General features: G+C 39.6%; 1 protein-coding gene and 5 non-coding genes across 6 annotated transcripts in view; 4 read left to right on the top strand and 2 right to left on the bottom strand.

The window, feature by feature from the left end:
• Positions 1 to 1,814: 1,814 nt before the first annotated feature.
• Trnat-ggu (transfer RNA threonine (anticodon GGU)) lies at positions 1,815 to 1,886 on the bottom strand. The gene has a single exon. It is a non-coding gene; the product is annotated as a tRNA-Thr (tRNA).
• A 307-nt stretch (positions 1,887 to 2,193) lies between these two features.
• Trnat-ggu (transfer RNA threonine (anticodon GGU)) lies at positions 2,194 to 2,265 on the bottom strand. The gene has a single exon. It is a non-coding gene; the product is annotated as a tRNA-Thr (tRNA).
• Positions 2,266 to 2,385: 120 nt separating this feature from the next.
• Positions 2,386 to 2,457, top strand: Trnat-ggu (transfer RNA threonine (anticodon GGU)). The gene has a single exon. It is a non-coding gene; the product is annotated as a tRNA-Thr (tRNA).
• A 307-nt stretch (positions 2,458 to 2,764) lies between these two features.
• Trnat-ggu (transfer RNA threonine (anticodon GGU)) lies at positions 2,765 to 2,836 on the top strand. The gene has a single exon. It is a non-coding gene; the product is annotated as a tRNA-Thr (tRNA).
• Positions 2,837 to 3,142: 306 nt separating this feature from the next.
• Trnat-ggu (transfer RNA threonine (anticodon GGU)) lies at positions 3,143 to 3,214 on the top strand. The gene has a single exon. It is a non-coding gene; the product is annotated as a tRNA-Thr (tRNA).
• A 1,547-nt stretch (positions 3,215 to 4,761) lies between these two features.
• The window catches only part of LOC138028406 (unconventional myosin-VIIa-like), a 66,704-nt gene continuing 47,262 nt past the window's right edge, over positions 4,762 to 24,203 (top strand). The window contains exons 1-17 of the mRNA XM_068875939.1: positions 4,762 to 4,908; positions 5,159 to 5,209; positions 7,583 to 7,696; positions 8,581 to 8,658; positions 10,139 to 10,213; positions 10,449 to 10,633; positions 12,483 to 12,604; positions 13,275 to 13,417; positions 13,803 to 13,985; positions 14,894 to 14,978; positions 15,621 to 15,697; positions 17,377 to 17,562; positions 18,057 to 18,130; positions 19,200 to 19,278; positions 20,086 to 20,217; positions 21,958 to 22,093; positions 23,234 to 23,340. Coding sequence (XP_068732040.1) covers positions 5,192 to 5,209; positions 7,583 to 7,696; positions 8,581 to 8,658; positions 10,139 to 10,213; positions 10,449 to 10,633; positions 12,483 to 12,604; positions 13,275 to 13,417; positions 13,803 to 13,985; positions 14,894 to 14,978; positions 15,621 to 15,697; positions 17,377 to 17,562; positions 18,057 to 18,130; positions 19,200 to 19,278; positions 20,086 to 20,217; positions 21,958 to 22,093; positions 23,234 to 23,340 — 1,794 coding nt within the window. The 5' untranslated portion in view covers positions 4,762 to 4,908; positions 5,159 to 5,191. The remainder of the gene's footprint in view (positions 4,909 to 5,158; positions 5,210 to 7,582; positions 7,697 to 8,580; positions 8,659 to 10,138; positions 10,214 to 10,448; positions 10,634 to 12,482; positions 12,605 to 13,274; positions 13,418 to 13,802; positions 13,986 to 14,893; positions 14,979 to 15,620; positions 15,698 to 17,376; positions 17,563 to 18,056; positions 18,131 to 19,199; positions 19,279 to 20,085; positions 20,218 to 21,957; positions 22,094 to 23,233; positions 23,341 to 24,203) is intronic.

The following is a 24,203-nucleotide window of genomic DNA, read 5'->3' as shown; positions in this document are numbered from 1 at the left end:
AAAATATTCTTCTGTTTTAATGCTAATAAGCCTTGCCAGTCGCTACGAAGAGCAAATTTCAAAAGAATTTTTGAAAATGAGAGCAGTAGGTCAAATTAACATAAGGACAAAATACAGTGAAACCTGTATTGAGCGGACACCGTATTAAGCGGACAGCCTCTGTTAAGCGGACAGTGGCCGAGTACCCTAAATTTATATCCCTTATTTACTGTAAATCAAACCTTTATCAAGCGGACACCTCTATTAAGCGGACGCGGACACCTAAAAAGTACTTGAAATGGTCATTTCTATTGTTACCAACCTGTATTAAACGCACACTTGTAATTAAACTCCACCACACAACGTGCCAGACACGGGAAACGAGGAAGGCACCAACTACCAATTTTTCTATTTTTAAAATTAAAAACGTGACTTGACAAACGGTGTTTGTTGAATACACAAGGACAAAAGAAACCGTAAATGCATACACGTCCACGAAGCCTGTACAGCTAGTATACAACAAATCCTTCGTTGATCAGTTTATCTTTTAACCAGTTACAAGATTATCTGAAATGCTGCTGGAATATTCCAGATATCATGGACAAGAAGATCTAACGCTGGCCATTAGCAAGGCAACCGACTTGCTTCAGAAAATGAAATTTAAAAGGCTCAAACAATCAAGAATTGATGACTGTTATTGTTAAGGATTAGTACATTCAACAGCTTAGAAAAGGACAAAGTCTTTATGGTTTTTATGTACAATATACAGCTTGTTTCGCTCATTTTGATCAGTTTCAGAGTACAGTATTGATTCGTTATGTTTGTATAGAGCTTGTTTCACTCGTCTGATTTCTTCAAATTTGAGGTGTAATCTATGTTTGTAGTAATCGGATCAGTTGTTCCACTTAAAAAAAAAAAAATACTGTAATGCAAACATATTTTGTTGCAGTCGCTGGGAGTATTCTAAACATTTCCACCGTTCATTTTAATGGTATTTGACACCTCATAAGACGTTATTTATCCAAACCTGTATTAGGCGGACACCCTGTATTAAGCGGACACTAGAGCATTCCCCGAGAGTGTCCGTTTAATACAGGTTTCACTGTAATGTAAAATTGGCACCATTTATAAAAGCGGTCTATTCTCGGTTTTCACATGACGTAACGGCCGCTATGTTGGAGCCCCTAAACAAAGAAACGGCGGCCATGTTGGACCCCTTACCAAATCCTCCGGGAATTTAATTTTATTATTATGCAAACGTTTTCTTTTGTTTTCGTTGCAAAACATGGCTGTTGATCACGTGAGTGAAAACCAACAATAGTCACATTTAATATACTCTCAGATAGTACGCGGGCTGTGACTGGCTAATTTAGCGGGCCGTATTCTACAGTATGGCCGGCTGTACAGCCCGCGCGAGTTTTTCATGTCGTTTCTGTTATGTCAACTTGTAAAATTGTTTCAATCTCGCAAGCAACTATTGCAAAAAAAACAAGATGATTGATTTGGTTTTCGGATTTTGACGCGCAAAAGCCCTTTTCGCGGTTACTTTTTCTCATTAGCACTACAATGTAATCAAACGTGGGTGCGAGACAACTTCTGGTTAAAACTATAAAATAGCCCGAAATTTCCTCGCATACATGCTAGATTACATTGTGATGCAAATGAGAAAAAGTAACCGTGAAAAGAGCTTTTGTTGTGGCGGTTGAACCTTCTGGTTGTTTCCTTTCCTGAAAAAAAAAAAAAAAAAAAAAAAAAAAATATATATATATATATATATATAATTAGTAGTGTAGGATGGGAACAGAAATCGATACAACAAAGAAAATGAGTGAAAATGTGTTCAGCCGGGAATCGAACCCGGGTCTCCTGGTTACCGGTCAGATGCCTTACCACTCGGCCACTGAACCAACCCCGCCATTCAGCCGAATTGGAAGGACCTTTAAATGGCAAGCTCTGAGGAGAATCGCACATTTTCTGCAGTGAGGATCGCGTCACTATGCTCAAGTTGATCAGCGATTCACAGTAAATTTCCCCCTATATATGAAATGATTGTGTAAGTTTGAGCGGGGAAATAACAACAACTAACTGCCTCATTTACCTTTGGATCACCAACCTATTCCCTTCAGAAGGCGATTCACAGTGATTTCTGACAAGTATTAATTAGTAGTGTAGGATGGGAACAGAAATCGATACAACAAAGGAAATGAGTGAAAATGTGTTCAGCCGGGAATCGAACCCGGGTCTCCTGGTTACCGGTCAGATGCCTTACCACTCGGCCACTGAACCAACCCCGCCATTCAGCCGAATTGGAAGGACCTTTAAATGGCACTTGAGCATAGTGAGGATCGCGTCACTATGCTCAAGTGCCATTTAAAGGTCCTTCCAATTCGGCTGAATGGCGGGGTTGGTTCAGTGGCCGAGTGGTAAGGCATCTGACCGGTAACCAGGAGACCCGGGTTCGATTCCCGGCTGAACACATTTTCACTCATTTCCTTTGTTGTATCGATTTCTGTTCCCATCCTACACTACTAATTGATACTTGTCAGAAATCACTGTGAATCGCCTTCTGAAGGGAATAGGTTGGTGATCCAAAGGTAAATGAGGCAGTTAGTTGTTGTTATTTCCCCGCTCAAACTTACACAATCATTTCATATATAGGGGGAAATTTACTGTGAATCGCTGATCAACTTGAGCATAGTGACGCGATCCTCACTGCAGAAAATGTGCGATTCTCCTCAGAGCTTGCCATTTAAAGGTCCTTCCAATTCGGCTGAATGGCGGGGTTGGTTCAGTGGCCGAGTGGTAAGGCATCTGACCGGTAACCAGGAGACCCGGGTTCGATTCCCGGCTGAACACATTTTCACTCATTTCCTTTGTTGTATCGATTTCTGTTCCCATCCTACACTACTAATTAATACTTGTCAGAAATCACTGTGAATCGCCTTCTGAAGGGAATAGGTTGGTGATCCAAAGGTAAATGAGACAGTTAGTTGTTGTTATTTCCCCGCTCAAACTTACACAATCATTTCATATATAGGGGGAAATTTACTGTGAATCGCTGATCAACTTGAGCATAGTGACGCGATCCTCACTGCAGAAAATGTGCGATTCTCCTCAGAGCTTGCCATTAAAGGTCCTTCCAATTCGGCTGAATGGCGGGGTTGGTTCAGTGGCCGAGTGGTAAGGCATCTGACCGGTAACCAGGAGACCCGGGTTCGATTCCCGGCTGAACACATTTTCACTCATTTCCTTTGTTGTATCGATTTCTGTTCCCATCCTACACTACTAATTAATACTTGTCAGAAATCACTGTGAATCGCCTTCTGAAGGGAATAGGTTGGTGATCCAAAGGTAAATGAGGCAGTTAGTTGTTGTTATTTCCCCGCTCAAACTTACACAATCATTATATATATATATATATATATATATATATATAGAAACGTGAAAACCTTATCTTTAAGTCGAAGAGTGCTCTACAATCGTGGAGCTTTATAATTACTTGTCTAGGAAAGGAAAAATTAAAACATTAAAACACTACAGAACTGTTTCGAAAGGTCCTGATGGTCCTCTCTCGTCAGGTGCATGAAACACTGACTGACTAACGTTCCTTTTATAGGTTGATGGTTCAAGCATGCCTCATCAAATATTTAGTTGCGTGCCGGCACGCACTCGCCAGCTCATTCCTTTTGTTCAGGGCTAACTTCGAATTCTCGGTTCGTACTCATATATGTTCCCAAAAACTCAATTTGCTTTGCGATATCCAAAAAAAAAAAAAAAAAAAAAAATGGTAAATAGCAGTTTTAAACCCGGACCCCTTACCCTGCGGGCAGCTGGTTTCTCCTACTCCATGCCATGGGGCATATCCAACTACGTCACGCCTCACGTGATGCATTTGGCATAACTTCGTCTTATTTCGCGGGAAAAATATGGAAATTACTACACAACAGGCTTGTCCAAACACAGCTGTTATGTAGCTGAACGCACGCGCAAGCGCCAAAGCAAGTTTGCTAACTCGTTTTACCGGTTCATATTGAATTTATTCGTCCTTGGCGCTGTAAGGCGGCTCACTCAAAGAAACAGTGGTTTCTTTTTCGGAAAGAGCAGGATATCATAAACCAACTGTTAGCAGGGTACGGACCTTAGGGGTGGCGCTTTAGATTAATGTTGGGCATCCACGTCGAAGAAAACAGTGAAGGAGTAAAGTTGATATACTTTGAACTAAGACCAAGACAAAGTGAAGTAGAGAAAGACAACATTAATTTTTTGTCAATTTATGAGTTGCCCGTGAGTATTTAACTCATTATCCTCGAACTTTCTTCTTTTTTGTTCTTCGTATTGTTTTGTCTGTCATTTTCTTGTCAAGTTTCCAACGCTCTATGGATTGATAGCCTAATGAATGACAACTCCTCACAAATACTATGTTGACAAGGAACCCGGTATCCGTTGCTTGAAAAATTCGGGCCCCTTTTGGACATCACAGTTGCCGAACGGATATCTTTTGAATCATAAAACTTTATCATTTTGTTTTTTGCGTTCTTGAAAAAAAAAAAAGGGCACTGAGAGACTACAATTGTAGTTTCTAAAACAAGCGGATAACCAGTGAGATTAGCAAATGCGGAATTTTCAATCAAGAAGACCAAATGCTGTTCGAAATCATTTGCCGGCCCGACGCTACTTCCGGCATCCTCAGGAAATGAACCTGCCATCCTCGTTTGCATAAGGCCCAGCGGTGTTTACGTTGGCGAACACAGCGACAGCATCGATCGCTCAAAAATTATTTTTGCATGAAAGACGGTTTGATCAGCGACTTGAAATTGTGACAAATCAGCAATTAATGAATATATCTGTGCGGATTAACTATTCTTATCTCATTTTGATGTATTTTATCGATGCACACCGTCCTAGACTTCGTTGGATGCGGTGAAACCGGTAAGTGGTTTGCGTTAAGCTGAAATATTCGTGTACGTACAATGTAGCAAAAAACCATTGATTTCTTTCAATACTGAAGCAGTTCTTCATTTGGCACAGTTAAGTGAAATTTAAGAAGGTTCACTTCTCGTTTTGTAGCGATAATTTTTAGTTTCGTTTTTTAACGCCTGCAAAATTCAATCATAATCGAATACATCTATTTCTATTTGTATGCAAATACTGGAAGCCTTTAACTGTGACATGTTTGCAGATATTTTACCCAAAACTACTTCATTTTGCTGTGATGGTTATCGTCTCAAAGGTAAGAAACTAAACGAATTAAATCTTCAATAATCTTGACATAATTGCATTTTTAAATTCGATAAAATTTTAGCGTGACAGGTCAATCGTAAGTTTCGGATTTGGTGCTTGCGTTCCATCCTGCGGTTTATCGGTATTCTCAGGTATAATTGAGCATAAAAGTATACCCGAGAATCTAAAAATATTTTCGCTGCGTCCATAATTATGGATCAGGGAGTTTAATAGACAAATCTGATATAATTTCATCCCCAAAAGGCTTGTATCCAAAGTTTTGGAGTTATGGTTCTTTATTGCTTCGAAGGCAAATATTCCCGTTATAGATATCAGACTTTTAGTTAGAATTAGTCCTAATAAACTCTTTTGAATCGTTGAAAACTGAAGTTTCTTTAAGTATGTTTGTAATTCTTTTTGTTTTTTATTAAGTTCTTTTTTTCTTCGATGATCTGACCAAAATCAAGTTTGAAAATGGGTGACAAACCATGCAAGTTCGTTGTCTTATTTTCAATTTTCTTGACCGCGAAGAATATTATACTAGTCTTGAAAATGACCTCATGCCGATATTCTATCCACCCAATTATTCAGCGATGTTTCTCAGTTTGACGTGATGACAAGAATTGAAGTTAATATCTGATTGCATATTTGTCCTCGAGAATAATTTTTCTTGTGAGGACAACGTAGTCATGAAATGTTTATCATGATTTGTCGAGAATTTCAACAGGCAGTGACTCTACTTCATTTGTCATGGAAATCTTGACCAAAAGGGTTTTAACCGCATTAAATGGTTGTAAAGCCGGCTCTCCAATAGCAACAATTATTGGGCTTTGTTGAGCATTGTTTCTCATTAATCTCAATATCAGTCAGGTCTTATTGTCTGTCGACCACTGTGAGACTGACTATAATTACCACACCTGTGTTTTGATATTCCTCTGTGGATTTCAATTGTACATTACTTACATTCAACACTTTTGCTTAGTACAGACATCGTTAATTTAACATTTTTCTCTATAAACACACCACTGGCATGCCTCATAAATCATTTATTTAGTATGCCAGTTGATTGCAGTATACTTTACGATATTGGTTTAAACTCATCTGCATCTAATAATACTATTCTTTCAATGAGCATCGCATCTTAAATGAACCATTTCTGCTTATGTATTTTGCATACACTGAGTCTCTTCAGACGCTAAGAACAATCTGTTTTTTTTTTTATGTTAATAGGACAATTTTTAAATTTCATGTTGGGCTGTGTAATAACTGAAATGAAAGTTTGCAAAGGAGAAGCACATTATTGTTTCCTGCCCATTAGACACCATTTATATACTTCAGTTCTAGTTCAGTCATCAGAATATTAAAAAAAAGGCCTTTCTTTTATGGTAATGAATGAAAATATTTTTATAAGTGAAATAAATTTCTGGGTTCTGTGAGCTTCTACAGCTTTTCACTTAGTAGGAGACAACTAAAGGAAGAATTGCTGCTAATGTGGATGATTTCAGGGTAATGAGATTAGTACTCAGTTTGAATGAGCAACAACAATGGGCCATTTACAGTCGCTTGCTCAGTGACTAGACTCACTGACATTAAATTCAGACAGTAGCTGGTCTTTGAATAAGAGCAAGTGTGAAGTTGATCTTGGAACAGAATGATTTAGTTGTGCCTACACTTACACTTTTAACTCACTTAAGTGATTTCAAAACTGTTGTCTTGAGGAATGGGGAGAGGGGTGGTTAGACCGTAAGCAAAAAACGTCATTTCGTTAGTTTGTGCTTAGTGACCTGTGGCAGGGAGGCGTGGTGGCCTCATAGTTAGTGTTCTCGACTTCGGGGCAAATGGTCCGGGTTCGGGACCTGGAAGGGGACATTGTGTTGTTTCTTGGCCAAGACACTTTACTCCCTCGGTGCCTCTCTCCACCCAGGTGTATAAATGGGTACCAGTGAAATGCTGGGGATAACCCTGCGATGGACTAGCATCCCATGCAGGGGGGAGTAGAAAATACTCCTAGTCGCTTCATGCGACAGAAACCGGGGATATGCTCTGGCCTGATGGGCCTTTAGGCCTGTAAGCTGACTTAACCTTTTTTTTAGTGACCTGTGGCCAGTGAATGAAAGTGAAGCTGGAGGTAAAGACCTCGCTTCCGAGCATGTAAAGTGCAGGTTGCAGGTCATCGTTTTACCATAACTGAAACAACCCAAACTTTTACAAAAATGTTAACCAATAAGCTTAAACATTATGTACTGTTACAGTAAAGCATAATATACAATATACATACAATGACCGGCAACCTGCAGTTTACGGCCTCCAGACTCACTTGCTTTCTAATGTATTATCTGTGAGTGTTTCAAAGCTCACAGGATTTGCTTGATGGCTTATGTAGGGTGAACATGTGTGGTTGGACAACACCAATGGAGGGGAGTTTGACGTGCCAATTGGAGCACTTGTCAAATTGGCAGATTCTGGCCAGATTCAAGTTGTTGATGATGAAGGAAAGGTGTGTGTAATCTGCTAACGTAAATAAAAATAAAAACTAAAAAAATGTGGGAAGGCGTACATTTAGCTTAGTGTAGCTACTTTTAAATTTGTCATTCACAGTCATGTACATGTACAAGCAGCACAAGCCACCCTGTACAGTACCGGCTGTGCATGTAATTATACTGTATAGTAGTCAGACATTGTGCTCATGAAGAGAGAAATTTCAGCCAACTTCTAACAATTGGGAAGTGACCATAAACCCGCCAACTGGTAGATTACATGTACTTAAGGGATCACAGATAAATTCTGTGACATGTTCTTGAAGGGTGAGAATTTAGTGTACATGTCACTTGTACAAGCAAATATCATTATACATGTAATAATGGAAAAAAAAAAGACATAGTAATTTTTTTTAAAGGCTGTTGTTATTATGCCAATTATTTCACATGTAACAGCCAAATTACAAAGTAAAGGCTACCAATGTAAGTACCTGCTGGGGCATCCACAAGAGGCCAGCTACTAGCCCCAAGACTGATAGGTAGCATTTGATCCCTGCATTGCAGTCACATCATTCTCCATGTGAGGCATCTTGACATACTGTCAAGTGGTCAAATAGGGAGGGAAGGGGGTGTCTTTGCAGTAGTTGATTACTGGCTCACCAGTGAATAGAACTAAGCCTTTATCAATATGAATAGACCATTTTACAGTTGTGTGCTTAGTTACCTGGCCTTTGAATGAAAGTGAGGCTGGAGTTGACCTTGCTTTGATAGAAACCTCACAGCTTTTCTTATGTAAATTCCTACTTATTAGCATGAGACAATCAGTATTTTAGTAGTTAACTAATATGTGTAGTTGTTAGCCTAAAAGTAAGTGTATGTTACGTGTGTTCTCCTTTGCTTTTAGGAGCACTGGATACAAGCTTCCCTTGCAACCAAACTCAGAGTCATGCATCCAACCAGTGTTAAAGGAGTGGATGATATGGTATGAAACTGAAAATTCAGACAGTGTAATTTTGAAAATTTAATCATGGGTCAATATTGTCTTAGTTTGTTCACTGTTGTGATCATCAATGCAATACAATACCTACTTAATTGACCACTCTCCAAAGGGACTTTTCAGAGCCAATGAAACGCAATGAACAAAATGATAGAATGCAACAATGACTATTAAGAATCTCAACAGGCCGGAGGCAACCGGTTGGCTATTTACAATTGTGGCCAAGAAGTTGAACCGGGGACTGCCAGGAACAAATTCAATGAATGGTCAGAATGAGTCTTGAATGCCGGGAACTCTGAATCTCGCGTGGTACATGTACTGTACAGTACTTAAACTGAGCAACGACATAAGAGAACATATGACTGAAGCTAAAATGTGCCTGTTTGCAGGTTACATGGTGGCTGTCATCATCACTATCATTACTAGATCACTGTTATTCATCTTGTCATCATCATCATCATTATTATTGCTGTCATGTTCATTGTCATCAACATGACATCTTCATCAGAGTGGTACTGTAGCATGTCACTTTTGAGCACTAGTCAATTTAAGGCACAAGTCAAGTGTGAGTGAATTATTATTTTTTTCTTTCTTTTGGGGGGGGGGGAGTCTGAGGGGGGTGGGCGGGTGGGGAGAGAGTGGATTCTTTGAAAAACAGTTTTATTTGCTTCATAAAAACCAGATATACTCCTTGGAAGAAATTACATGTAATTAGGGTTACAGCATACTGTAAGGTTAAGAGAGTCCATTTTTGCTTTCTCTTTGTTATCATCTTTATTTTCTCTTGGAGTTAACCCACTAAATCCTAGTATTGAGATGCGATAGAATGATTTTACTTTTTCTTTACTTGCCAGTGGGGGGAAGGTTAGGATTGTCAATGGGTTAATTGATGCTCTAAGATCAGCGAGCAGTTCACCCATAGTTCAGACTTTAGACTACAATACCAACAACTTTGTCCCTTCCTTGCCCTGGCAAAGAATTTGTTGCTGCAAGTATCTGAAGTGTAGGTGGCAATCAGAGCCACAGGAAGACTTATGCATTTTGCATGAGATTGCAAAGAAATGAGGGAGCCAATTTTTTTCCTCACAGCTTGCACTTCCTTGGCTGTTAATCTGGTGGCATGACCTGTGTAATGGTGGAATTTTGAACTGACATGCCAAAACTGTTTCCCTGTCTGTCACTATCATGGCAACTTTGCCTAAGCATCCTATCAGCCCCCAAGGGGTGCCTCAATGAGGTGTAAAATCGACTTGCGCTAGGCAAAGTAAAATCTATGTGGTACTCTTAAGAGGGAAAGGTTTCAATGAAGGTGACAGTTTTGGGGTGGAAGTAGATCTTGTTGAGAATTTCGCTAGTTGGTGACAAGAAGTTGGGAATGCACCAGTGGCTTTCACTGGCACCCATTGTACTAGTATAAGTAATAAATAAAATAGTTTTAGGCATTGAATTTTTGGTCTTTTTGTAGATCCAGCTGGGAGATTTGAATGAGGCTGGGATTTTGCACAACCTGTTCATAAGATACTACAACAACCAGATTTATGTAAGTCCAATTGATTTGCTTTGGCTTCCATTAAGTTCATATGACATCGTGTGATTTTAGGACAATGAATGTATGCCAACTTTGGCAAATTTTATAATTTTGTCATTATACATGTAACTTGCCTACTTTCCCTATCTGCAAACAGCTTGTTTTCCAGTTTCCTTGGTCACATGCATTTTACGATGACAAATAATGTAACAAAGCACATTCATTACTGTTGTTTCTCTTTCTGCAGACCTACACTGGCTCCATTCTTGTAGCAGTCAATCCTTACCAACTTTTCCCTATCTATGATGCCGATCATGTCAAGAAATACAAGAACAGAAAGCTAGGGGATCTCCCTCCTCACATCTTTGCTGTGGCAGACAATGCTTACACCCACATGAAAAGAGAAGCACATGACCAGTGTGTTATAATCAGGTATGCAAAAATTATGGTTAATCGTTACTATTTTATATTCCCTGGGCTTATTGCTCAGAAATCGAATCAAATCAGCTCAACTCTTAGCAAATCGTACAATGTAGGTTGGTTTTCAGAAGAGGGGAGAATCGGCGAACTCGGCGAAAAACCTCACGGAGCAGAGTCCAGAACCATCAAACACAACACACATGTGACGCTAACTCTGGAAATCAAACCAGGGCCACATTGGTGGGAGACGAGTGCCCTCACCACTGTGCCATTCCTGCTCCGTAATTCTTATTCTTAACGGAGTATTGTGCCCTTTAAAGCAAAGGTTATTTATTTACTATATATAGGAGACATTACCACATACCGTGCATTTTTACCTTTCGACACACCCATCCGAAAAATTGGTTTTTGCCCTGAGTGGAACTCGAACCCACACCTCCTTGATTACTAGTCGGGCATGCTAAGCCACTACACCATCAAGGCTACCACACTGGCAACGCAGCAGATTAATGAGGTGACTTATCAGCGTGGGGATCCCTAGGGCCCAACTTTCCTTCACTTGAGTGTGTATCCTTGCCTCTAAAACCCCAGATGGGGTTAAGAACACATGAAAGTTAGAAATTTCGAGGCAAATGAAAGGTATAGACTACATACACGAGAAATTAACACATACCGTGCATTTTTATCTTTTGACACACCCATCCGAAAAATTGGTTTTTGCCCTGAGCGGAACTCGAACCCACGCCTCCCTGATTACTAATCGGGTTCAAACCCCGTTGAAGTCCTGGAAATTTTCAGGCTTCTCGACGCAATAGTAAATTGCGCTTTTAACTGCGAGGCACCCCCTAGACTTCTTAGGCCTAATTTCTGAAACGAACGCTTAGGCTTAACCATTAAACGAGTGCTATATTCTTCACACGATCTCGTTAAAAAGTCTACTTAACCGAACCGTGAAGTGAAATGTTAAATTTTTAAAGAGTGCTTAGGCCTAATCACTGAAACGAGCAGTTAGGCTTAATCAGTAAACGAGTACTATATTCTTCACACGATCTCGTTTAAAAGCGTAGTTAACCGAACCTAAAATGAAAGCTAAAATGTTAAAAGACTGCATGCTTACGCCAGATCACTGGAACGAGCTCTTAGGCTAAATCAGTAAAACGAGTGTTATATTCATCACACGATCTTGTTAAAAAGCGTACTTTAGTTAACCGAACCATGAAATGAAGTCTTAGATTTGTTTTAAAGAGTGTTTTGGCCTATTCACTGATACGAGCACTTAGGTTTAATCAGTAAACGAGTGTTATGTTCTTCACACGATCTCGTTAAAAAGCGTTACGTTAACCGAACCGTAAAATGAATGCTAAAATTCTTAAAGAGTCCTTACATGTACTTACGCATTGCTTACGCCAAATCACTGAAACGAGCGCGTAGGCTTAATCAGTAAACACGTGCTATATCCTGAACACGATCTCGTTAAAAAGTGTAGTTAACCGAAATGTAAAATGAAAGGTAGAATTTTAAAAGAGTGCCTAGGCCTGAGCACTGAAACGAGCGCTTAGGCTTAATCAGTAAACGAGTACTTAATAATATTCCTCACACGATCTCGTTAAAAAGTCTAGTTAACCGAACCGTAAAATGAAAGCTAAAATTTTGAAAGACTTCTTAGGCCTAATTTCTGGAACGAACGCTTAGGTTTAATCAGTAAACGAAGTGCTACATTCAGCACAAGATCTCGTTAATGACCACTGCGTAGCCGCGTAGCCACTTCTTTCCTTAACTAACATATTCAAGGGGGACACTTTTTAAGATCACTTTTGGAGTGGCGGGGTATTAAGCTGTTAAGCCGATTGTTGTGTTGCAGTGGTGAAAGTGGAGCTGGCAAGACAGAGTCCACCAAGCTCATTCTTCAGTATCTTGCAGCTGTCAGTGGACAGCATTCCTGGATTGAACAACAGATTTTAGAAGCTAATCCTGTTTTGGAAGGTATATTCGTATCATAGACTAGTTTAGGCAGCGTTTTTAAAAGACGTTTGGGACTTTAAATCTACGAACAGCGATTTTCACGAAAATGTCACATCAAACTGATATAACTTTGCACTATCGCAAGTCTTTTGTGATGATCCCATCTCGTTCACGTCGTATAATGTGAGCGAATAATCCTAAAAATAAACTCCTTCGGAAGGTTTTATAATAAGAATGTAGAATGAAAGTTTGTTATATAACAAAACAGTGGATAGTGTTAAAGGCGCGCTCTGATTGGCTACTCAAACTTCGAATATCCTTTATTGAGAAATCTGCCAAAAAACGCCTGCCCAAAAATTGAAAACCCTCGTGTATGTGGAAATCAAATGGGCTTCTTACCAACACTACACTGTACGTCTTTACAAAAAGGGTGAAGTAAGATCTCGCAAGGGCTTCAAGCCACTGTACTTGCCGATTTTTGAACATCGCGCGCAAAGCGATTCCTGTAGCGCGCGTTGATTCTCGTCTCGCGTGGTGGTAACTTGCTTTTGAGGGGTACTGTATGTCCCAGCCCCAGCTACGAACACTCACTGCTTTTCCGTGTATTCCAAGTTCATTTCTCAACTCAACCCTCAGGATTGATAATCACCTTCCTCATTACTAAAGTTGCGTATCGTTTTTGAAATTTCAGCCTTCGGCAATGCCAAGACAGTTCGAAACGATAATTCCAGCCGGTTTGGGAAATACATCGATGTCCATTTCAATAAGACTGGCTCAATCGAAGGTGCCAAAATTGACCAATACTTATTAGAGAAATCAAGAATTGTTCACCAGGTAACGAAATAATTAACTAACAAATATCTCTTTGCCATTCAATGAGTTTAACGTGAATGGCTATTCCATATTATTGAAAACTACATACATGTAGATCCTTGGATAATGCAATTCTAGAGTTTTGATTGGCTTAGCCATCATGGCTTATGAGCCATGATATACAGTTTCATACATACCATACTCTACAAATATCAGTAACTGTACGCATCAGTTTTGTTGTTTTTACAAAATAAAGTAGGGAAGATTTATCCATAATTTGTGGGCGTTTTTAATAAAACAATTATTCCACTCGCGCTTGTTGAATATGGGCGATGCGTTTGCAGTGTTTTTTGTGAAGTGACACCTTTAGCATGGAAGTGCGTTGACGTTGTATCGTAACTTTCAGATGCCAGATGAAAGAAATTACCACATATTTTACCGTATGCTGGCTGGCATGTCACCGAATGAGAGAGAAAAGCTGCATTTAACAGATGCATCAGATTATTACTACCTCACCCAAGGAAACTGTATATCATGTGACGGTATGGATGATGCAGCGGAGTTTGCAATCATTAGAGGGTCTATGAAGGTAAAAACGTCGTGTTGTTGAAGTGTCTGGACGCCATCTTGGTTTTGAGGGATGAGGGGTATTTGTGAGAGTGCAAAAAGAACTAAGAGGGTGGGTGACAATTAGTAAAATGAAGAAATGGGAGGGTGGGAGAGTTTTTTCTTCCCGGTCAGGACTTTGTTCACAGCCTCTTCTTAGTTACAATTTCTTCAATTCTGTGCTTAGACATCCACAAGTGGTGGATGTAACAGCAATCTTCTTCCCGTCGAGAAAAAAAACAAAACAAAAAAGGTTTACAAACGACATTTAGGCGGATACAAGATGAACAACAATAACAACTTAGCTTAGATTGACTTAGCACCTTTGCGCAACATGGATTTTAAAGCAGTACTGTCTACAACGTTTGAAGATGCCATTCTTTTCAACCTTAGGGTTAAAAATGTCATTAGTCAATATTCGTCCATTTCAATTATGATAACCACTTCACTTACATGTACGTCTCACCCGTATATATCTTAGCACTATTGTTCTACAAATTGTGATCAGCACAAACCTTAGCGAGTGCTTGTCTTTGGTGAAAGAGGAAAATTAAAAAAAAAAAAAAGCCGCTTTCAGTGGAGGAGTACAATGCCACAAAAGCAATCAGGGTTCGGGAATCGAACTCACTCGGAAAGAGACTGGTGGAGGGTAACTGGTCTTACTTTTGCTCCCTTCCTGCCTGTAATATGACGCTCCTCAAGGCTGAATTAGTTAAAAGGAATCTATTTGACTCTTTTCAACTTATCATAGGGAGTTAAAGCAAGGAGAACAGCCGTACCCCTTACCGTCGTCTTTGCTGGAACTCCCTAATTACGATTAAGAAGACTGGTATAATTATTTGCTTGCCCTGTCATGTATTAATTAGTTAAATACTGCGTTGATCCCCTTAGGTTTTGCTGTTTTCTCCAGATGACAGTTGGAACATTTTCAAGATGCTAGCCGCCATTTTGCACATTGGCAACCTCGAGTTTGAAGGTATTAAACGCTTTCTCGCCTGTCGTAAATCGTTTCTTTTTTAAATCGCACTACTCTTAGGTCAGCAAATTAAAACTGTACTAGAGGTTATTTGATGCACAGTGGAGCAAACGGGTGGAACAAGTATACTACCAATTTAGCGCGCTAACAAACTGCTTCGCGCTATGTGCAGTGTATCGTAACCCAGATTATTATAGGTAAAATTGTCAATGTTCGCTGTATAATGTTCAAGTAAGGATCAAACATATTTTTTGTACTAGTTTAATGGAAAAAAGAAAAAAAGGAAGGAAAATTGTTAAGACCCTTGCTTCTTACAAGTTCGGTCTTAGGTAAATCCTTTTGTTGTCGTTTTTTAAGCTTTTTTTGCTTCTTGCCTGTTTGGTTCGTGGATCTCCTCTTTTGTTAACGTGTTTCAAAGCTCGTGCAACAGACGAGAAAGTAAAATTTAGGCAAAATATATTTTTCGCCAAGTGGAGACAATATGTTAATAGGGTATAAGAATGGAGTGACGGTACTGTTTAACACCAAACGTCAAACCATTGAAGCTTATCGTTATAACGAAGGAAGGAAAATCTGTTGTGTGTTGGTTTCATTTGGGAACCAAATATTTGAATCCCAGAATAATCTCGATCTACGTTTCAGCCACAATAAAGAGTACAATGGACGCGTGCGATGTAACGGATCATGAACTAGCGAAACTGGTAGCTGGTCTCTTAGAGGTAAGAAAGAAAGAGAGTTTAGAGTTTTTGGTACGGCTCGGGTGAAATTGGCACAGGTTCCAAAATAACAAAAAACAAAACCGAACCAGAATTTTTACCCGTGCTGGGACCTTCGTCGAGCTAGTGCGAGCACGGGTGAAAATGGTGCGGGTGCTGAGAAAAGCGGCACGGTTCGTATAGAACAAGTAGTGTAAACACTTTAACGGGCCAAGGTTGAGCCTTAATTCATATAGGCTAGCGGTTTTTTTGCGTACATTTCAAGATGGCGGCTCATTCCCCACCAAAATCACGCGGACGCCGGTTCTGGATCATAGTTGAACTGCGCATGTCTCCAACAGAAGTTACGTGAGCCCAAAAATTTTGGTACGGTATTTTTGGTACGCTAAACATGGTTTATTGTAAACAAAGTTTGCTGAGCTCTTTTTTGGCAGCCGTGCCAAAAATTTATTGTAGTGTAAACCGGGCTTAAAACGACAATCAATTTTTACTGGAAGTTCACTTTTTTAAGACCCAGCTTTAGTCGGTTTGTATGTAACTATGTCGGTTGATTTAAACTGAAAAATTAAACAAAGTTAGCTTTTTGAAATCTCCCGGCATTGTTACTAATGCTGAAGACAGACGGTTGAACATTGTGCAAAATTTTGTGGACGAGAAAAAACTGTCACTGGTATAACTAAGGGATCTCCTGTTTCGCTTACATGTAAAGTGTTTATCCCATGAACCCAGTCATGATCAACCTCGTTCATATGCATACCCAACATTTGAGACAGGTTTGGTTAATGCTAAGAAGGATAAACAAGAAGGAGACTGGATGTCTCGTGACAATTACTCGATGTACATAGATTAGAAGGTCACCAACGTAAAGTATTCCCATGCATTGTATTCAAGTATTTCGTATGGCGCTGATTAACAGTGTGTAATTCAAAGCACCCATTCCGCATTACGCTAATCTACAAGTGTTTTTTAATACCCATTTAAACGGCTTAGCTTTCAGTTTTGGTGATGGGTTTTTATTTAAATATCATGAAAACTCGCATTTGTTCATCGGCTTGCTTCGATGGTCTAGTGGTTATGAATGATGCAAATGTTGCTTATGGTCCAGGTTCAACCTTCTCGACCTTAGATTCATGTTCTTTGAAAATCTTAATAGCGTGCTTCTTTAAATTAAATTGACGAGCAAAATTTTCAAGTATAGAGTGAACATCAGGTAACTGAAGTGAAAACGTAAATTTCCTTCTCGTCTATCCCAAATAACGCTCACCGAGTCAGTGCTCTGTTTTACGGGTATTTAAAGCTACAGCTACACGGATCAGAGGAAACAAGTCGAAACAGACGTCAACCGAATGAGAACAGGATCGAAATGGCGACCTCCAGCACAGAAGTGTGCGCACTAACGAATTAAGCTACACCTGTTCCTAACTTGTGTTTTCTGGTTTTTTTTAATGACATTTATTGTACTCAGCCTTTACCACAAGGGTATAGGTATTCGACCAAGGCCTCAGTCGTTACTTAATAGAAGGCAACTACGAAATAGGAAGTAGAAGGTCGACTGACCACTATTGTTTGGGGAAGGACGTTCAGCATTTCGGCGACGGTTCAATTTAAAAGGGGGGGAGGGGGGGGGGGGGGCTTTTTTTTTTTAGAGTCACCGTGTGTGAATTAATTTGTTTCCTTGTCAGGTGGATGGTAACAATTTTATTGAAGCATTCACGAGCCGCTCCACGTTTGCTCGCGGTGAGATGATTTTCTCACCCGTTAGCGCAGTCACAGCTGTTGACATCAGAGACGCTTTTGTGAAAGGAATCTATGGAAGAATATTCGTCTGGATTGTCAACAAAATCAACGCTGCTATTTATACAAATAAGGTGAGTTTCCAAACACGGATATCCGGCACAGCGTGTGCGAATGGGGCATTGCAGGCTTCAAATAAGCCTCTATTTGAACGCGAGTTTTCAGGATCATGCTTATAATAAATATTTCCCATTCATCGCAAAAGTAAAACTATAGTAAAGGGTGACCCAGTCGCAAAACAGTTATTTCATTGGTTAAAAGGGGAAAAAAAATCGTGCTGCACGTGCGGCACGCGTTTTAGCACATACTCACGCGACACGCATAACAACGGCGTGAAATCACCAAATTGGTGAACGTGAACATACAAACGCGAACTTCTCATTTCTTGATCAGTTTTACTCAGAAACCGTGTGCACTAATTTATTTTATTAGTATACTGCTGACACTGTACGACGATATACAGTCCTTGCTCTCTACAAAGTAAATTCATTACACTTCAAGATACTTGCAATCCCATCGTTATAGAGTTCATTAGTTTGTTTTTTTCTTCCTTTTACTGGAATAACAGGAAAACCCAGCAGCTTTTAGGTCGTCCATTGGAGTTCTTGATATCTTTGGATTTGAAAACTTTGATTCCAACAGGTGAAATATTAGTATTTCTACCCATTCTTTTAACACTTGTTACTTGTTCCTTTTTTATTTTATTTGAAAACTGTCTTGTAAACACTAGCTATCCCAAACTTTGAGATTTAGTTTTGAAATCGTAAATGCTTATTAATTATTGTTTCAACATTTGCCCAACATTGGTTCTCAAAATTTTACATGGAAATGTTGGAGGCAATGAAAAAGTTGAGTGGATGTCTTTCAAATGGTTCCCACATTGCGCCAACAATGGAGCAAGTACTTTGGTTGCGAGGAACTAAGAACAAGAAGTCAGACTTTCTCGTCCACATTTACCCATGATGTGGGCGTTCTCGTGTTTGACAATGATGTTGTTAAAAGGATTCAAAACCATATAACATTTCCCACAAGGAAAGGAAATTAAATGATGAATGACATTTTAAATCAGTTTTGGTTCAATAGACTTTCAAGAACCTTTCAATGTTTTTTACACCTTCAGCAATGCTGAACAATCTGTTCAAACGTTCGCGGGATTTGTTGCCTCCCACCAACGTGCCCTGGGTTCGAGTCTCGGACTCGGTGTCACATGTGGGTGGAGTTTGTTGGTTCTCTACTCTGCTCCGAGAGATTTTTCTCCGTACGATTTGATCTGATTTCTGTCCCCAATTAGTGCCCCAACGCTAAATGCAGGATATAATTTATCTTATAAGATATTTTGGTGTGTAGTATCGCTGAGTATTTTAACGCGTTGTGCTGTATTTTGACCAACCCGCTAGGTCGAGTCAAAATGCAAACAACGAGTAGAAGTACTCTGCGACACTGCACACCAAAACATCTAATCAACTGTTTGTTATCCAACGTTTTTTTGCACTAATTTTTTGACAAATGAATTGTAAACGACCGCGAACGGGTGACAGATTTGTGCGTGCGGGGCAACGTCAGCAACTAAACTAGTCAAACCGGCTCTCTACTGCACAATACCTAAGTGTACAAATGCTTAACTGTACAATATCGTGGAATATTTGTATTCGCTCCCTGTGTTTTTTGTACAATAACTAATACAATTGGATAATAATATTATTTATTATAGTTTTGAGCAGCTTTGCATCAACTACGCCAATGAAAATCTACAACAGTTCTTTGTACAGCATATATTTAAACTGGAACAGGTCAGTATACAGTAACGATTCTCGAGAAAACAAATGAACTCGTCGCCCACGGGTGATGGAAACTTTTAGCTCAGATTCGTATCATTATTTAAACCTAAACCGACAAAACAAGGTCATCTACCCAATGATATGTGACGTCAATCATCCGAACATGGAAAACCATGGACAGTTGACGTCACATTACATCACTTGAGAAAATCCTAATGCATATCTTTTAGAGCTCTGAATGTAAAAAATGAATCATGAATAAAACTATTATCGAATTCTGCATGTGAAATTCATGAAGACTTCTGCAGTTTTATAGGTTTTATTCGTTGAGGCTTTCAGGACCCATCTCCCGATCTGCAGAAATCTTCATGTTATAATTCGCTTAAAGCAATTACTGTTAATTGCTATAATATTTTAATACACTCAGACAAAAGCAGTACAATTCTATACCAAACTACTCTTCTCCGACAAGCCGGAAAAAAGTTACCATGACAACCACGTTTCCACGGCTGGGAGCGCCAAAATCGGACACAAATGGCCGAGTTTGTTATGTGTTTTCTGTCACGAAAATGACGTGCAAAATCTCAAGCGAAATGCAATGATTGATAGCTTTTTGTTCAGCTGAATGGAAGTTTTACATGACTGAGCGAAATTCATATTCATAGATCTTCTTCAGAAGTGAACGCACTAATTTTCTTATGGAACAGTTCAGGATTTTTTGAAAATTCTTGAATTGAACTTGCTGAATAAAGGCTTGTCCAATTATGAGAAGTTCCAGAATTTACTGTTCTACTAAGTTGTCTTTAATCTCGATTTTAGGAAGAGTATAACAAAGAAGATATCAAGTGGCAGCACATTTCTTTTGTGGATAATCAACATGTTCTTGATTTACTGGCTCAGAAGCCTATGAACATCATCGCGCTTGTGGATGAAGAAAGCAGATTTCCAAAGGTAATCAACATCTTAACCGAGATAAGGAGAAAGAGTAAATGGCAATAGAATTCGTACGAACTATTCAGATATCTCCAGAAGGTCAAGTAATTAGATGAAGGCGGATTTCAATAAGCCTCACAAAGTGTCCCCTTGCTTTTCTCTTCAACTTCAACATCACTCGTGTCTCGGAATACACACAATTAAGGACGGTGCCTACTAATTCAAAGGTATTTTTGCGTGGATTACTGAATATGCGGGAAAAGAAGATCTCAACAAGTGTTATTGAAATCCAAAAAGAAAATTGGGGGTAACCACGCATTTAATTAATCAACAATATTTGTTAAAAGCTTTAAAATACAAAGCAATGTATGGCGTTCTTTTCCAAATTGAAGCTTAATTATCTCTGAAAAATGCGTGGTTACCCCCAATTTTCCTTTTGGATGCTAAGATCACTTGCTAAGTTCTGCTTTCTCTGTATAGTTTTGAACCGCGCAAGAATATCCCTGTATTAATAAGCACCATCCATAGGAAATCCGAGTATCTCGAGATGCGCAGAAGGTATCCGCAATAACAATAGTAGGCACCATCCTTGACGTCACAAAGTGTCCCCCAAATGCTGCTCCTTCTGTAAAGATTAACAGCCGCTTTTACCCTAAGCAAAATATAACGCCGACCTTTAACCTTCCCTTATTGTTGGAATAAGTAGCAAAGGCGTAGATCTGGACAAAAGTGGAACACAGTGAAGCTTGTGCTGAACAAAACGTAGTCATATCGATATAGTGAATTACTAAGAAACATAGAAACTGTTACCTGTTACCTTACTGGCTAGGAGAAATGCAGTCAGCAGTTAACATTCTTGCAGAAATGAGGTAATTCCGTGCTTTGCTTCTGCATAAAGGTCGGTACACACGAGGGAGCTTGCTCCCGCAGCACGCTCCTGCAACACGCTCCCGGAGCAAAGCTCCCTCGTCTGCACCAACGATTTCTAGCGAAAAAATATGTTGCGCAACAAAAATTTTGCTCCCGAGTTTTGCTCCCTCATATCAATCTGGTTTGATATGAGGGAGCAAGCTTCAGGGGCAAATCTGTTGCATGAGCCTGTTTCAGGAGCAAGCTCCCTGGTGTGTACTGAAATTTGCTTGCCGTGACATGACGTGTCTCCAGTTAGCCAATCAAATTGGCTTATTTTTTTCATCCACAACAGTTCCCATGCCCCAATCGGGTTTTTTCATCATTCAGCTCCCTCGTCGTGTCCTTCGTGTGTACTGGTTGGGGTACTTACCCGGGGGCGTGTTTCGGGAGCGTGTTTCAGGAGCAAGCTCCCTCGCATGTACCGGCCTTAATTATGATAAGCATCTGGATTTTTTTTATGTACACTATTAAAGGCCCACCTTCAACCGACAGGTTTTTCTACTGTTTGTATTTGTTAGGGAAACTCGCATTGCTTATGCTAGCGATCTGATTGGATGAATCTCAGCTTTTGCGGGATTTTCATAGACGGAAATTTGTTCCACGGCACGCAATGCCCCTAGGGTGAATGTAGGCCTTTAAGAGGTAATCGCGTAATTTTTTTCAAGACATCTGAAATAAATTAACACGGGTAAATTTTATTGTAAGACTTCAAATTACACTTGTCCTACGTCGTCTTTGCAAAAGATAACGAGTGGTTATTTGTTCCAAATTGCACAAGGAAGATCAGGTGATTACCACTACAAAGTCGGGTTTGGGAGTATTTAATATTATGTTTGTGTTCTTTAGGGTACAGATTCAACGATGTTGCAGAAAATAAATACCCATCACAAGCGATCCAAACTATTTATTCCGCCTGTTAACACAATTTCTTCCGTTTTTGGTATCCGGCACTTTGCAGGCACTGTCTTCTACTGTTCCAGAGGTAGTGTAATAAAGTTGAGATGTTGCTTATTGCATTGGTTTTTGACTGGATTTGAAAATCCCAACCTAACCAATCACAGTAGGACAATCAAATGAACCAATTAGAGCAAGGAAAAGTGGCATTGAGGGCGCCAAGCGCGGGAAACGTATGCGAGCATGTATCAACTATTTTTTCTTTCATCTGATTGGCTGAATGAGTGGCAAAAGAGTTCTTAAGCCTGTCCTTCAAAGCGAGCACTATTGCATGCAGGGTATTTTTTTTTGTCATAATAAGATATCATTCGATAATACGTATTGCTGTTATCACACTAGTTTTGCATTGATACTTGCCCTGAAAGAGAGATCTAAGTGAGCTGGAAAAGGGTTTACAAAGCCGTGTTGCAACGGCGCTTGATAGTCATTGTTAGTTTGAGAATCAATTACATAGCCAAACAGTTTAAACTGACGATAGTCGACGATAGTTTAGCAGAGTTTTGCACACGATATACAGGTCGTCTGGCAAAGACGGTAGAGAGCTTTATAGATTATAGGACGAGGACGAGAACGAGTACAAGATTTGGCTGTCCGTTTTTAGCGAAAATACTTAGAAATCTTATAACCCGGATGACTAATCGCACTCTTTGTAGGCAGCACAGGTTACTCAGTTATTCTTTTTGCTGGTAACCGAGACTTTTCCTAAACAACCAAAACTACTACCTTGTTGGTGACAGTGGTGACAGGTTTTGGCATGACGATATTTTGTAAAACCTCGTACTAAAATCACGACCGTATCACGTTTTTCCTGCCAAAATGACGCTGGTTTGCGCGCGCTCACTGTTGTTCTATGAGAAAATCTCGTACTCGTAGTAGTTCTCGTCCTAGAATCTAAAGCTGTCTATAATGTTATCAGCCCTCATCCTTTATCATGCGTGTGGTGAAAAGGAGGACGCTATCATAGCCTATAATGAAAATTTGAACATGTTCAAAGTAAATTATAGTTCACTAAATTGGAAAGATAGTATGTGGTAGTTATAGTGATAGTCAAACACGATCAGGGAGTATCATCAACTGAGATATGTCCAGAAATGCAAGTAATTACAAGCAACCCGTGTGACCATCATAGGTGCTAACTTTGCCGTTTTCCTCTGTTTTTGAAATACAGGCTTCCTTGGCAAGAATCGCGATACCTTTAGTGCTGATCTCGTTGACTTAGTTGCAGAAAGCAAGTCAAAATTCCTGCTCGAACTGTTTTCCAAAGAGAGAGCAATGGTACAATGTATTTGAGTGTTGTGTTTTCAGTTGTAGACTTGCATTTGGTCAGGAGTTCATCAAGCGAGCCTCTATCTCTTATACTTGGCCTAGGAGTCAACTCTTTCCCAAGTAGATTTATTTATAGAACATCTCCCTTGGGAAATTAAGCACGCCCACTGTCGTAAAAGCCAATCAAAACAGAGCTATCTCGCCTCAAGGGAAATATGATACTTTTCGCGGGAAAACCCTGAGTGCTTCTTTCGATGGGCTTCTTGGTTGACAACAACGGTTGTATCAAAGGAAAGCTGGCTACTTTTGATCTTATGTGGTGATTAATTTCGCCCAATGTAAGGTTATCCAAGACAGTCTTGATTTCTGATCTCCACGCTGTGGGTTCCGGATTCCGTATCCTTATTTCCAGATTCGTACTTGGTAGACTCCGAATTCTTGACGCGGCCAGATTGAAAATTTTAGCGGGATTTCATATTTCTTAAACTGGATTCCGGATTCCAAAGTCCAAGATTTCAGATTCTAATTATTTTCGGTGAAACCTCATAAAATGCAAGATACTTTAAAGAAAGAGAGAAAATGAACAAATAAATAAAATAAGGGATTGCCAGTGTTTAAGCTTTTCTCGTGTTTCCCTTTTCTAAAATTCTAAAATTCATTGTCCTTTTTTTTCCTTAAAGGTTTGGCAAGAGTGGAGCTCCCTTATAACTGAACTTTGATTTTAACCTTTCGTGACTTTTATTTTACATTTTAAGATTGATATAGAGATTTCCTTTGAAGTTCAAGAATGATTCTTGATGTATCCATCTTGGATGTCCAGACATCACGTGATAATCAAATCGTTTCACACCAATCGTAACTTCTACTTCCAA

This window comes from Montipora capricornis, chromosome 13, assembly GCF_036669925.1.
Source record: "Montipora capricornis isolate CH-2021 chromosome 13, ASM3666992v2, whole genome shotgun sequence".
Taxonomy (NCBI): domain Eukaryota; kingdom Metazoa; phylum Cnidaria; class Anthozoa; order Scleractinia; family Acroporidae; genus Montipora; species Montipora capricornis.
The sequence above is the reverse complement of the archived record's forward strand: the minus strand, read 5'-3'. Positions and strand labels throughout refer to the sequence as shown.